Genomic DNA, 13745 nt, shown 5'->3' on the forward strand with positions numbered 1-13745 from the left:
CCAGGCAGGCGCCCAGCAGCCCGCAAGGCACCTGCCCTTTCCTGGGGAAGAGAAGGAGGCGGTGCCAGCCCCAGGGCTCCGCCTCCATCCTGCCCCCGGTGATGTCACCCCGGCCCTCACCAATACCAGCACCCCAGAAGCTCCACCCAGTGGCCAGGAACTGAGCCCACTCAGGCCTGCCAGAGGGGCTGCAGTGCAAGAAGGCTGCACCCCTCCCGGCAGTGGGACTCTTCCCCGGGGGGTTCCCCTGAGGCAGGGGGTGTAGAGACAAGAGGCAGGTCTGGAGAAGGACCAGGTAAGCTTCAGGATCTGTGGGAAGATCTCTATATATGGACTGCAGGCCTCAGGTTCAACTCTAACGCCTCCTTAGAAAGAAAAGCCTCCTTTGGGGATGTGAGCCGGGAGACTAGAGAGCGGATGCTACACAATTTCTGACAATCTCTCTGGGTCCCCGAGGGCTCGGCTCTGACCGCTGGCCTCCTGGCCCCCACCCTCTCACTCCCGGCTGTGCTTTCCAGGAGGCCTCTCCAGGGGTCCTGCCTCGTCAACAACCCCACCCGCCTCGGATCTTTCTCTCCGGATTTGGCTCTTCCCTCCATGGCTCCCCCCATCTCGGACCCCCAAGCACCTCCCGCAGGAAGCCCCTGCTGCACTGGAGCACAGGGACCACCAGCCCAAATCCTGGCCGCACCTGCTCTTCCCCCTCCCAAGAAACGCAGTGCCCACAACGGTCACACACACACAAGCCTCTTGTCTCTTGTGCTGATTTTCCATCTCTCCTAAGGTCCGGGCCTTATGTCATCGTCTCATACGCTACTAGCATGAAAGAACTGGGTCTCTAAGACTTCAAATTTTTCCCAGCCCATAGCATGTCTTGAGAAATCTGAAAATACTAAGTAGCCAGAAAAGACTAGGAGAGAGTGACTTCTTGCCTGGTAAAAGACAGGTGGGAGGTGCTTTCTTAACAGGAGAAGTTTTCTCACTATAGCCAAAAGGGAAGGCCATTCCGCCGACCGGCTGGTTCTTGGGATTGAAAGTCTGTTGTCACCCTACAGCTAAGCAACTAGGAGAGCCTGCACCACTGACAAGTTTGAGAACTGACTTCTCCTCCCCCTCAAGTGGGACGTGGGAACCCCTACCCCACGTTTGAATTTTGTGCGCTGATCCTTCGTCCATTCACCCACAAACACCTAACTATTAATAGTGCCTTCTACATGCAGGGCCAAGGTCCCTAAATTCTTGGAGAAATGAAGAAGCAGTCATACCTACTCTGGCCAGAAGGTGGCAGGGTGGGGGTGGGGAGGAGCACAGCTGAGTGGGAGGTACTGGCCAGGGCAGGGAGCATCCCATGAGGGTCTTTCTAGCAAGAGAGGGGCATAGGCAGAAAGGCAGAAAGGGAGGTTGAGACCATGAACAAGGGCAGAGAGGGAAGCCTTGCACAGTGAACGGGCCGCATTCATGCAAATCCGCAGGCACCAGAGAAATACACACGGGTGCTTGACTGACACTGATGCTGGCAGATGAGCCAGAGGACCAGCAGCAGCTGCCCAAAGGCAGCCCCAGAATCATTCCTGACATTCCCATGGATCTGCCCCAGTCTCCCCTCACCACGGGGCAGGTAACATCTTACAGCCGTGGCCAGAGGACCCCAGGCCATGGAGGTGTCTGGGGAAATCCTACCCAGACCGTCTCAGAGCAGGTTCCTGAGAAGAGACGGGGGCTCCCTCCCCAGAGTGAAGGCAAGCAGGCGGGACGTCCCGTAACTAAGGAGGTGAGGCTGTGAGGGAGACCATCATGACTGCCCACCCCCACTGGACTGCAAAGGAAACCAGTCCTTGGGGATGAAATGACTTGCCCAAGGTCACACGAAGAGCTAATGCAGAACCAAGCCCGGAGGCCAGGCTTCTTCCTGCCCTAGCCTGAGTGCGGCCTGTCTGAGAAAACTCACCCTGCCCAATCCTACACAACACACCCACAAAAGTTTTTCAGTTCAAGTGGGTCAGTTCACACCACAAACTCTTGAACACCAAAGCACACTGCGCCCAGCCCACTGCACTGAATGACTCCCCTTCCCTCCACCCCCCCCCCCCCCCCCCCGCCCCAGGGACTCCTCCTGGACCCTGGGCCGCTGACAGCCTCCAGGAGGCAGAAGGACAGCCCTGGGGCAGAGCCAAACATCTGTGCTGACTACATACATCTGGGCTCTGGAGGAAAAAGGCGAAGGCAGAAGTTGGGCTGAAGGAAGAACCAGATATGAATGTAAGAAGTTTTCAGATTCGCCAAACTAGTACAGATATTTCTCATGCACACAGGGAAGGAAGGAGAACAGCAGATGGAGAACAATTCCGAGCCGCCCCACCCACTGACACCTCCCCTGGAACATCATCTCTCACCAAGGATGGGGCACGCCCTTTGTCCCTTCCAGTCTCCGGGTTGCATGGTCAGAGCACATGTTTGGCCCGCTCGCTGCCCAGTCCACTGCAATCCCTCAAAAGCAGCTGCCGCCACCCGATGGCAGCACCCCTCCCACATCCTCCTTCTCCCCGCAAGCCCCAACTCCCTGGGGGGTGGGGCATGTTGGGCAGAGCTGCAGGCCACTCAGAGGCCCCCTTGACCTGGGACAGGGGCCCCACAGCTTTTCCTGGGATTCACTGGAAGGAGGGGGGAGGGGCATGACCTCCTCCACCAGCGGACCTCATGCCCATAAAATGCTGCAGACTGTGGTCTACGACATGCAGGAGGAATATAAGAAGAAACTCGGAAAACCATCTGCACTTCTGCCTGAATTCAACTCAAGGTCACAGCTGTTAAAAATTCCGACCCCCACACCTATTTCTGCACAGGACCCAGTTGGAGGCACGGGTTTCTTGGGGACGGGGGTGGGGTGCAGGAGGTGGCGGCAAACTTCAGCAGCCTCCTAGGAGTAGAACAAGTCTCTCCTGGAAGAGTTGCAGTGTCCATTCAGCCACCAAGGAGAGAGAAAGATGTATGAGAGAGGGAGGGGAACTGTGTTTTAAGACCCACTTACCACTGTGCAGAGAGCAGGGCCATGCTGCTCGGAGTGGGTAGAGGGTATGTGCTTAAGCAAAGAGGAGAGGCCAAGGCAGGCGAGACACTCGGAAGGACTTACCCAGAATATCAAATTGAAGAGGAACATCATGTACTTGAGGCAGCACAGGCAGCCCCTGGCCATGTTGCACTTCTTAAATTCTAGGAGGAAAACAAAGGACAGGTCCAGGTAAAACACCACGTACTTGCTGCCTTTGGGCGCATTGTACTTGTCGGTCTTCACGCCGGCCTCGGCGTGGCTCTGGCCGCGGGAGCCCGCGGTGCCGTAGAAGGCGCCGGCCGTGAAGCCGCGGCCGAACGGGCGGCCCGAGGTGGACGGCTTGGCAAAGTCCGAGTCTTTGCTGTCCAAAGATGGACTCCGGTGGATCGAAGAATCCTCGCTACTCGACTTCTCCATGCTCGCGTCGCTCCCGGCGGGCGCGGGGGGCGGGGGGCATCGCTCCCGGAGTGGCACGGAAGGGGCGCCCGAGAAGGGCGCGGGGCTGCGAGCTGGTCGGAGGAGCCTCGCACGCCCCGGCTCAGTCCCCGGGAGCGCCGCCGGCCGGACTCCGCGCTGGGGCCTGGGTGGGGGTTGTTGGGGGTGGGGGGGGGGGGTCGGGGCCCCGCTCCCCACCGGCCGGCCCGGGAGGGCTCTGCGGCGCGGCTTGGCTGCACGCGCGCTCCCTGGGCGCCGGCTGGCCGGCGTAACTTAGCGCCTCTGAAGAGGCTGCGATTGTATTTCTCGATCCCAAACGTCAGCTCGCCTCCCAGGCGCTGCACCGCCGCTCCGCGCGAGGCACCGGGGCGCCGGGCTCGGGCTCCGGGGCACACCTCTCTCAGTCTCAGCCCGGCCCGGCCACTTTGCGAGAGCCCGCCTCCTCTCGCCCAGCGACTTTGCGGAGCTACCCCGGGGCCCTGGGCTGCCGGGAGCGCGCGCGGCGGCTAGTGACGAGGGATCCGCCGCAGCTGCAACCACCGCTGGGCTCCCCCTGTGAAATCCCTGCCCGACTCCCGACTCCCGACTCTGAAATCGCCGGAGCCCCCTCCCCGGCCCTCGGCCCCGCCCCCTGGTTTGCATTCGGCCAATGAGCGCCAGGCCTGCAGGGGGGCAGCCCCCCTCCCCGATGACACCACGGCTTTAATGGGATTAGCGTTCTGCCGGGTGCCTACACCAGTGCGCCGCGAGCCCAGCTAAATGTCAAGGGCTCCGGAGCCGGGGTGAACCAGAACCTTCATTGCAAGGCGCTGGCCTCTTCCAGGGGAGAAAAGGGAGCGGGAGGGGAGGGCAACGGCTGGAGGAATCACGATCCAAGGGAACCAGAGGAAAGTGCTGGGGAGGACTGGAGGGGACAGAAGCGCGGCCACAGTCGAGCTGTCCGCCGCCCCCTGTGTCCACGGGGCCTTTCCGAGCTGGGCACACGGTCTGCGGGCTGCACACACACACAGAGGCTGGCGCGTCTGCACACGTGGGTCTGGCTGGGGCGCGCGGGGAGAGGGGGACCGCAGGGGAGGCGCGAGGTGTGGAAAAGGCGCCGGCGACCCGCGCCGCCCGCCCCGCCCCCCTCCGCGCACGCGCGCGCGCACCCGCGGCTCCGGAGGCTCCTGCAGCTGCGCAAGCTCCTCGCACCCACCCACCCTCCCTCCCCTGCCCCGCGCTCCGGGCAAGACCCCCATCCGGCTGAGAAGAGTAGACGGCCCAGGTAGGGTCCTGCCTTGCCCCTCCGAATCCTTCCTCGCCCAGGGTGACACCGGGGTGCGCGGGGGCTACCGGATGCCCAAGGCGCAGCACCAAGAATGCTCTGGCCGAGGACTTGGGAGCATCCAGGAGCCCTGCATCCTACCGCGAAACACCAGCTGCGCCCCGGGCTCGCGCGGAGGTCTGCACTGCCCAGTTGGCAAATAGAACCAGAAGACGGGGTGGGGGTGGGGGGGGGAGGGCATCTCTCTTTTCGCCACCAGCCAGAGGGTGAGAGAGCCCCAGAGCACCCCAGCCCTGTATCCCACGCCCAACACCGCGCCTGGCCGCCGGGAGGCGCTGCGTAGGGTAGCTGGCTGCGGTGTGAGTGTGCCATGTCCTCCCCGGATCGCATCAGACATTTACTCCACACCTGCTCTGTGCTGAGCGCCCAGGGGGAAATGCATGAGGTGTGCGGCTCCTGCCCTTCAGGTACACAAGATCCAGCCAGGAAGACAGAAGGACCTCAATCACCAAGACGGCGGGCAGGAACAGAGCTACCATGCGGCTGTGGCCGAGGGGGACATTCATTCCGACCAGACCCTCATCACAGATGTTCCGCAGGGCCCTAGGCTGCTGAGTCTGCATCTCGGGACTGGAGGCAGGCCAGCATTCCGGGGTGCAGCCACTTATTCTGAGGGCACCTAAGCTTCTTTAAAGGGAACAGCAGGAGTGCCACTCTTCCAAGCCCCTTCCCCACGCACGTGGCAACGCAGAAACGGAACCCAGTGTGCGTCACAGCCATGGCAACTTGCCATCCCCCGGTTGGGCACTGCGGTCCCATGGGTGCTGTGCACACGTTGGGGGCAGACGTCCGGTTAACTCTGATGGATGCCACAGCCACCTGACTGGACTAGCTAACGCCTCTTGTCCGCTTCAGCCTGGACTAGCTCCGGAGGGCTCTCAGCTGCACTTCATTCTCACCACATCACTTCTTTGATGCAGGAGAGATCATACCAGCTGGAGAAACCTATTTTTCACTCTGAGCTGAGACTTTAGTATGTGATCAGGGTGAGGTAGTTCACTTCTCTGAGGTGCCATCTCCTCCTCTTTAAACTGGGGTTTGCAGAGCCCACGTCCTAGAGGAGTGGGCCAATGTGAGAACCATCTGACGACGCGAGTGCTGTCCAGGGGCTGTCATCGCTAGTCTTGGGATGGGCACTTGGAGTAAGTCAGGGCCCCCAGGCTGGCCCTCTCTGCCTTCTAATTTCCTTTCAACTTGCTCTTCTCCCCAACTTACACTGTCCTGGACTATTCCACACTCATTTCCGATTATACATGGATTCCTGCCAGTATGACACCCTGCGGGGGAGCAGGGGGGCCAGGGGTGCAGGACCACAGGCAGGTAGGAGAGGAGGAGGGGCTGTCCGGTGTAACCAGAGCTCTGCTCTGCTCCCTCCTGGCCTTGCTCGTCAAAAGGGCACTGAAGTCCCAGTCATCGGCTGACCCACAAAGCCTCAGTGAGGTTCCATGAGGGCATGCAACTTAGTCATGATCAGAAGAATAACTGCAACTCCGATATACAAGTCCCCAGTATATCCCAGGCACCAAGCGTCAGCCCCAATCACCCACGGAATCCTCAGACAAGCCCGCAGGATCGAGATGGTTATCACCTCACTTTACAGTTAAGGAAATGATGCTTTCAAAGCCCATGCTTTTTACTCCCTTGAGCTCTAAACCCAGCTCCTACCCTTAGGCATCTGCCAGTCTAACAGACAGAACCTAAAAGCATAACAGGGATGGGACTTCCCTGGTGGTCCCGTGGCTATGAGTCAAGTTCCCAATGCAGAGGACCCAGGTTTGATCCTTGGTCTGGGAATTAGATCCAACTATTACTAAGAGCTGCAACTATTAATAAGAGTTCCATGCCACAACTAAGACCCGGTGCAGCCAAATAAATTTTAAAAAAATAATAAAAGCATAACATGGAGCCTGGTGAAAGGTCATTAGCAGAAGGAGCTGAGTAAGGGGCAAAGGGGAGGGGGCTGGTCAGGGCAGTGCTGCTGGACTCACGGTCAGCAAAGGGGAGCCCCTGGCTGCCGTCCCCTGCTTGGGCACACCGGGCCTGCGGGTGCTGTGCACACGTGGGGGGCAGATGTCCAGTTAACTCTGATGGACCCCACAGCCACCCGACTGGACTGGCTAACACCTCTTGTCCATTTCAGCCTGGACCAGCTCCAGAAGGCTCTCAGCTGCACTTCTTTCTCACCACATCACTTCTTTGATGCAAGAGAGATCATACAGCTGGAGAAACCTGTTAGATCAGCCCTGCATGATCTTATGGAGGGCTAGAAGAGGAAGGGGTGCAGGGAGAAGGCAGTCTGCAAGACAGGAAGCGAGTCCCTGAAAGGAAGCAGCTCTGGAAAAGCCGGAGAGGAGCCACGGAAAGGCAGTTTCAGCTAGCGGCTTTGTCCTCCATCTACCACGAAAAGACCATGCATCCATAATAAACAGCTCGTCGCGGCCAGGACGCCCAGGGACACTGGGAGAGACAAAGGTGAGACGTGGCCATAGGCCCGAAGGAGTTCGAGATGCAGTGAACAGACCAGCCTTCCACCCCGCTCCAGAGCATCCCCGGAGAAGCCCAGGCACAGCAGAGTGACCGAGCGTGCAGGAGCCATAGCGTGCAGAGTGAGCGCGGCACAGTTTGGAGAAGGGCCGGCCGGGACAGGCGAGGCAGGGACCAGGGAGGACATGGTTAGGGGCCCTCCGGGGCAGCGAGGAGACAGAGCCTGGGGGTGCATCACAGTGAGCTACCTGTGAGGCCTCACACGGCACACGGGAAGTCTGGGCTTCATCTCGGGGCTTCCCAAGCAGCGGGGCATGGCACAGACTCGGGGCCCTAGGAACCGGGCCTGGCAGCAGAGTGGGAAGGCAAGGCCAGGTGCTGTGCTGACTCGGTTTCTTGGACTTCAGGCACAGAGGGAACACTGGAGAGAGAAGGTGATGGGAGACAGCATCCCCCCTTCCAGGTCCTCATCGACTTGCCGGGCTCAGGAGAGCCGGAAGGTACAGACTGCCCTTGAGGATCTCGGAGCATGTGAACAAGGCAGAGCTGCCTTTTTTTCTTTTATTATTAAACAACAATGACAAAAAGTGAAGCAGATACAGAATTCCCAGAGGGAGGAAGAGACATGAATACGTGAAATCTCTGCTACATGAAATCCCCAGCAGCTGGGGAGGTGAGGGCTTCAGAGTGAACACCAAGTTCTTGGCCTCTCCTTGCACTTCTCGGGCCTCTGGGCTCTTGCCCACCTGCACACATCAGAGCTGACGGGCTACATAGACTCCCTCTGGGCCTGCACCGAGGTCTCTGTATCTGACAATGTGTGGCTCATGAGGTATTCTGGACCTCTGAGGCTCAGATAAGGCGGCCACACCAGAATTTAGGTGAGGCAGGGAGCACTTGCCATCCAGAGGGGCTGCCCTCAGAGGAGAAGGGGGACTTACTCCCCTCACCTCAATTTTTTAAACTCCAGAATTGAGATCATCTTCAGCAATATATTGCTAAGCAAATTGTTTATGGATAGATGGTGTCAGAAGGAAAGAAGGATGGATAGATGAACAGATAAAAAAGATGTGGGGTACGTAGAATCTAAAAAGTCACGATACAAATGAACTTACAAAACAGAAAAAGATTCACAGACTTGAAGAACAAACTTCTGGTTGCCGGGCGAAGGATGAGGGGAAGAGATGGTTAGGGAATTGGAGGTGGACATGTACACATGGCTAAATTTAAAATGGATAACCAACAAGGACTTACTGTATAACACAGAGAACTCCGTTCAATGCTATGTGGCAGCCTGGATGGGAGGGGAGTTTGGGGGAGAACGGATACATGCATATGTATGGCTGAGTCCCTTCGCTGTTCACCTGAAACTGTCACAACATTGTCAATCGGCTATACCCCAATTTAAAATAAAAGGTTAAAAAAAAAAAAAAAAAGATGTGTATACAATGGGACACAACTCGGCCATGAAACAGGCCCTGCCATTAATGACAACACAGAAGGACCTCACGGGTTAAGTGAGACAAGTCAAAGGGAGAAAGACAAATACCATGTGATCTCACTCATATGGGGGATATCAAACAAATAAACAGAACAAAACAAGCCACAGACGCAGAGAACAGAACAAGGCTATGGGGGTGTGGGAGGGGGTCAGCTGCGTGGTGACGCATGGAAACCACGCTCTTGGTGGCGAGCAGCCACAGAGCACACAGAAGTCAAAATACCATGTGGTACAGGTGAAACTTACACGTCATAAACCAACCTTACCTCCACGAATGTTCAAAAGAAAGACAGAGGTCGAAGGAAGGATGGAGAGGCCCCTAGCAGGGGCCACATCCCAGGATGTTCACAGGAAGGTTCACCCAGTAGGGAGAGGTGAGGAGGGTCCAGGGTGGGGCAGAGGCAGAGAGGGAGGGGGAAGAGGCTTCCTATTTGCTGTAGAAATTAAATAGCTCCAGGGTCAAGAGTCACCAGACTTGGCTAGGATTCACGAAGGACCATGGTGATGGTAAAGGGTTGGGATAGAAAGGAACTAAAGGTCAATGCTGCTGCTGTTGCTAAGTCACTTCACTCGTGTCCTACTCTGTGTGACCCCATAGATGGCAGCCCACCAGGCTCCCCCGTCCCTGGGATTCTCCAGGCAAGAACACTGAAGTGGGTTGCCATTTCCTTCTCCAATGCATGACAGTGAAAAGTGAAAGGGGAGTCGCTCAGTCGTGTCCGACTCTTCATGACCCCATGGACTGCAGCCCACCAGGCTCCTCCGTCCACGGGATTCTCCAGGCAAGAGTACTGGAGTGGGGTGCCATTGCCTTCTCCAAAGGTCAATGAGGCACTGTAGCTACTATAAGAATTATGCTCGTTGATCCAAATGAAAGGTCAATGAGGCACTCTCATTTGGATCAACGACCATAATTCTTACAGTAGCTATGGTCCCAGTCCCCAGTTGATCAAGAGGTGACTGAACAGAGAAAGATACAAGACAACACATAATCAATATAAAGTGTTCTTTGGCTCAGATTCTAAGGGCAGGTGCTGGTGGGTCTTCCTAAGGGTTTACCTGGCCCTCACCTGTCTTCTGAGCCCCGAGCATGCGTACCCAACCCCTGTGCTTGGCATCCCCCAGCGGCTGTCACGAGGGCAACTCCAATCTCTCAAGCTCCATGGGACTCACCTCGCCTCTGCCTGGCGCCCCTGGCAGCACTTCTCAATAAACGGCCTAAACACACATCCCAGCGCTCACGCCGGAGCCCAGGATCCATCCCAACTCCCCGCTGTCGGTGCCCCACCTCCAATCAAACACGAGTCCATCTGATGAGCCACCTTCTTCTCACTGGCTCCACGGGCACCGCCCTGGGCCAGCTCCCTCACAGCTCACGGAGGATTCTCCTTCCCACCCTTTCTCCAGGGAACAGTCACCCCATCTTCTCATTCACCCTGCCCTCTTATGGCCCTTTAGTGCCTTCTGTTTTGCTGATATTGTGGTCGTGTGTGTGTGTGTGCATGTGCACGCGCACACATGCGCACATGTATTTGTTATTCTACTTTTCTACCACAATCCACAATCCTAAAGCGACCTCAGAGGTCTGGCAAGCCTGGCCCCGCCCCTCGCTCCAGCCCACTGTGCTCCCGCCAGCGAACCCTCGGAGCCCACCCTCCTCAGGGACTTTGGCGTTGGCGGTCCCTTTGCCTGGAATGCTCTCCCTCAACCCACCGCCTGAGGACACGCCTTGCTTCTCGTCCCTGAGCTCTTGTGAGTTCTTCACAACAGTCCCTTCCTGGTTTCTGCCTCCTCCCTGCCCCTGCCATCTGAATTAAAGCCTGAATCCTCAGAGCCCCCCTTCCCTCCCTTGCAGCACTTTGTTGGCTTGGAAGCACATGTTTACTTGGGTGAGTCTGCTGTCCAAGTCTCCGACCTGACCAGAAGCCCCAGGGCAGCAGGGGCTGTATCCAGGACAATGCCTAACTAGCAGCGGGACCACTGAGCAATGATGAACAAGGAGGTGCTCAAAGCAGGGCTGCGCGGGGCTGGGTGACAGTACCACCGGGAAGGGCTTCCTGGGTCCCCACCTGAGGAGCACAGCTTCAGGACGCCGGTTACCTGCGTGACCTCTGGTTCCTCAACTGCAGGGCAGGAAGTCTGCACTGGTTGCTTCTCTAAGGCTCTTGCCAGCCCTGAAACCTCCCCACCCAGTGACGTGGGACCCAACCCGCTTCTCATTCAGGACAGGTCAGGGCAGGAGGAAAAGCATCTTGGTGGGCAAAGGCTGGCGAAGCCAGAGAGAGAAGACCATCAGGACGTCCCAGCAGAAATGAGGCTTCATGGGATGTGAACTACAAAGAGCAGCGGGGGTGGAGCAGAAACAACTCCAGATGCCAGTGCTCCGCACCCCTGCCCATTCCCCCTCCATCCCCAGAATCCACTTAGCTAAATTCCCACCAGGACAAACCTCCCCGGTCTTCCCCGCCCCCAGTCTTGGCACCTCCCTCCCCCGCCCACCTGCCCACGTCCACAGCCGGGCTGGGGCCCGCGATCAGAGCACCAAGGCACCTGGGTCCATCCCCAGCCCCCCACCGAGCTGCCCACTCAGTGCCATCTGGCCCCAGACCTGGAGCCCTGGAGGGCGAGGCTCGTCCATCGTCTTTGTACCCCAGAGCCAGGGCCCAGCACTCAGGAGCTGTGAAATCACCACTGAACACACGCAGGGAGAGGGCAGGCCTCCTGGGGGCCTGGAGCAAGATGACAGAAGGATGGGCCCTGCCTTAGTGTGGGTAGGGGGCGCTGCCATGCCTCCTCTCTGAGCAGGCTTACAGGGTGGGGGCGCAGGCTGGGGGCCCACCAGAGAGCTGCCCACCCTGGGCTCTCAGGCCCTTTTCTCCAGGCGAGTCCCAAATGAGCGCCCCAAGTCCAACCAAGTATCCCAGTCAGGTCCCCCTGAGGAGGGCCTGCTGCGCGCGGCGGGCACTCACCACACCAGCCCCTCCCGGACGCCCGAAGCCAGGAGCACCAGTAATGAGCACTTATCATGGAGGGCAGGCGGCTCCCGGAGGTGAGATAAGACTGGGCCGCAGGCACCGGGCAGTGTGGTGAAGCCCCAAGGCTACCGCCATGCACCAGTGGAATTTCCTGACCCAGCAAATCCAATATTCCTAAACCGCTCCATGGAGGGCATTGACTGGCCAGCCGGCCGGGACGATGGGCTCTCTGACCTAGGGGCCGGCCTTGGCAGGGGGGGCTCACGTGGCTGGGACCCTCCCCCAATTCAGGAGCTGCTGCCCCCCTCCCCCTGCACTGAGCACAAAACCACTGCAGGAGGAGCAGACAGCACAGAGATGCTCTCAAGAAGACGGAGAAGGGACAGAGGCCGGGCCCCTGCCTGCTCTGAAGCCACAGGGGAGCGGAGCCTGCACACACACACACACACACACCCCACTCCCGGTGAAGGGAACAAGAGGCACAGGGTGGGGGTGGATAGTGGTGAGGAAGCCCCACTAGGGCATTCCTGTTGGGGAGAACTGGGCTGTCTGAAGACTCAGAGGTCTCAGGGCCTGAAGCCATGTGGTCTCTGGACCACCGGCCACTCTGTACGGTGAGGCTCCCTCCCCTATGCCCACTCAGGCTTCCCTAATTCCAGGTGGCCACCGTTTAGGGTGCCGCCCGCCCAGGGGGCCTCAGAGAAGTATCTGGTCCACCCCAGACCTGGAGGCATGTCTCTCATCTCAGAGTGCTTGAGGTGAAGATGGTCACAGACCACACACTCTAGTCTGCCGTCCGGGCTCCTGAAACCCTCAGGAGAGTCCTTTCAGCAATGTCTAGGGTTGCTCCAGCAGACGGTAATTCCAGTCGTAACCTAGCTGCACGCGATGCAGACCCAGACTCGTTCAACCCTCACACAATGCACGCAGCCCTCCAGCCCACCGCCCCGCCTTCCCGACGTCTACTCACCTCGACCCATGCATCAGACACCCCCTACCTCTGCCCTCAGCCTCTCCCGTGGGTGCTCATCTTGCTAGCTCACCACCATGTTTCTCCCCGGAGGCCCTCTCTGGGGTCACCAGCCAGCTTTGGTCACCTCCTGAACCCTGGAGAGCTCAGATGTCCAGGCTGGAGCTCAGAGAATGTGGCTGGGCTCCGCGAGGCCTGAAGCATCTGGGTGACTGCGTGTCACTCACCCCCAGGCTCCCGCCCCGAGGGGCACTTCCAAGTCCCCGTCGGGCCAGGCGCCAGGGCACACCTGCTTGTCCCCTCCCCCACCTGCTGCCGGAGGAAATGCCAGCCCGCGGCCCCGAGCAAAGGGCTCCTCACTCCTAACAGAGATCTCTCCTTATGCCAAGTGGTTTGCCCGGGCCCAGGGCTGGACCCTGCTCCTATGTATGGAGGCAGACATGGAGCCATCCCTCACGCACAGAGGGAGGAAAGAAGTCGGGTGGGGGGAGCCCTCAGGCTCTAGGACCACCCAGCCAGAACAAGAGCCAGCCCCCCTCCCCACCCCCAGTCGACATGGGACACATTCTGGAAATCCTGGGGAACACGCCAACACCCCCAGCTCCACTCTGTGTCAACCCCAGTCAACATGTCCCCATGCCCTGACCTCACAGAGCAGGAACCAGGGGCAGGTGCCAATGACAGAGGCCCCGACCCCCAAGACCTTGGCCGTGGTAGAGTAGGGATGATGACCAGGGTGGGCTGTCCACATCTAGCAGCCAGCTCTCTGGGGCAAAGCCCAGATCCGTGGTACTCACCACCTTCCCTGGTGTAAATATTCCCCCGTGGCCAGTTTCAAGCTACTCATGGTGTGACAATGTTCCTGCTTATTTACTACCAGGCTCTTGACCACTGGGACAGCAGGCTTTGGCCAAGCCCTGCAACAGCCCAGCTCCCTCCATCCAGGGGAAACTCCAAGGCAAGAAGAAGCCAGCACCCTGCTCATCCTCCCAGGAGAAGTCACATGT

The 13745-nt window shown here is 58.7% G+C and overlaps 1 protein-coding gene across 2 annotated transcripts in view; it reads right to left on the minus strand.

The window, feature by feature from the left end:
- Window positions 1-13745, minus strand: part of TSPAN9 (tetraspanin 9) — a 191992-nt gene that overhangs the window by 73031 nt on the left and 105216 nt on the right. The window contains exon 3 of one of the 2 annotated variants that reach the window (XM_061418219.1): window positions 3131-3210. In XM_061418219.1, the coding sequence (XP_061274203.1) occupies window positions 3131-3193 (63 nt within the window). In that variant the 5' untranslated portion in view covers window positions 3194-3210. Of the gene's footprint in view, window positions 1-3130; window positions 3605-13745 lie in introns of those variants that run through there. The other variant, XM_061418218.1, reaches the window with a different exon arrangement.

Source organism: Bos javanicus, chromosome 5, assembly GCF_032452875.1.
Source record: "Bos javanicus breed banteng chromosome 5, ARS-OSU_banteng_1.0, whole genome shotgun sequence".
NCBI classification, from domain to species: Eukaryota; Metazoa; Chordata; class Mammalia; order Artiodactyla; family Bovidae; genus Bos; species Bos javanicus.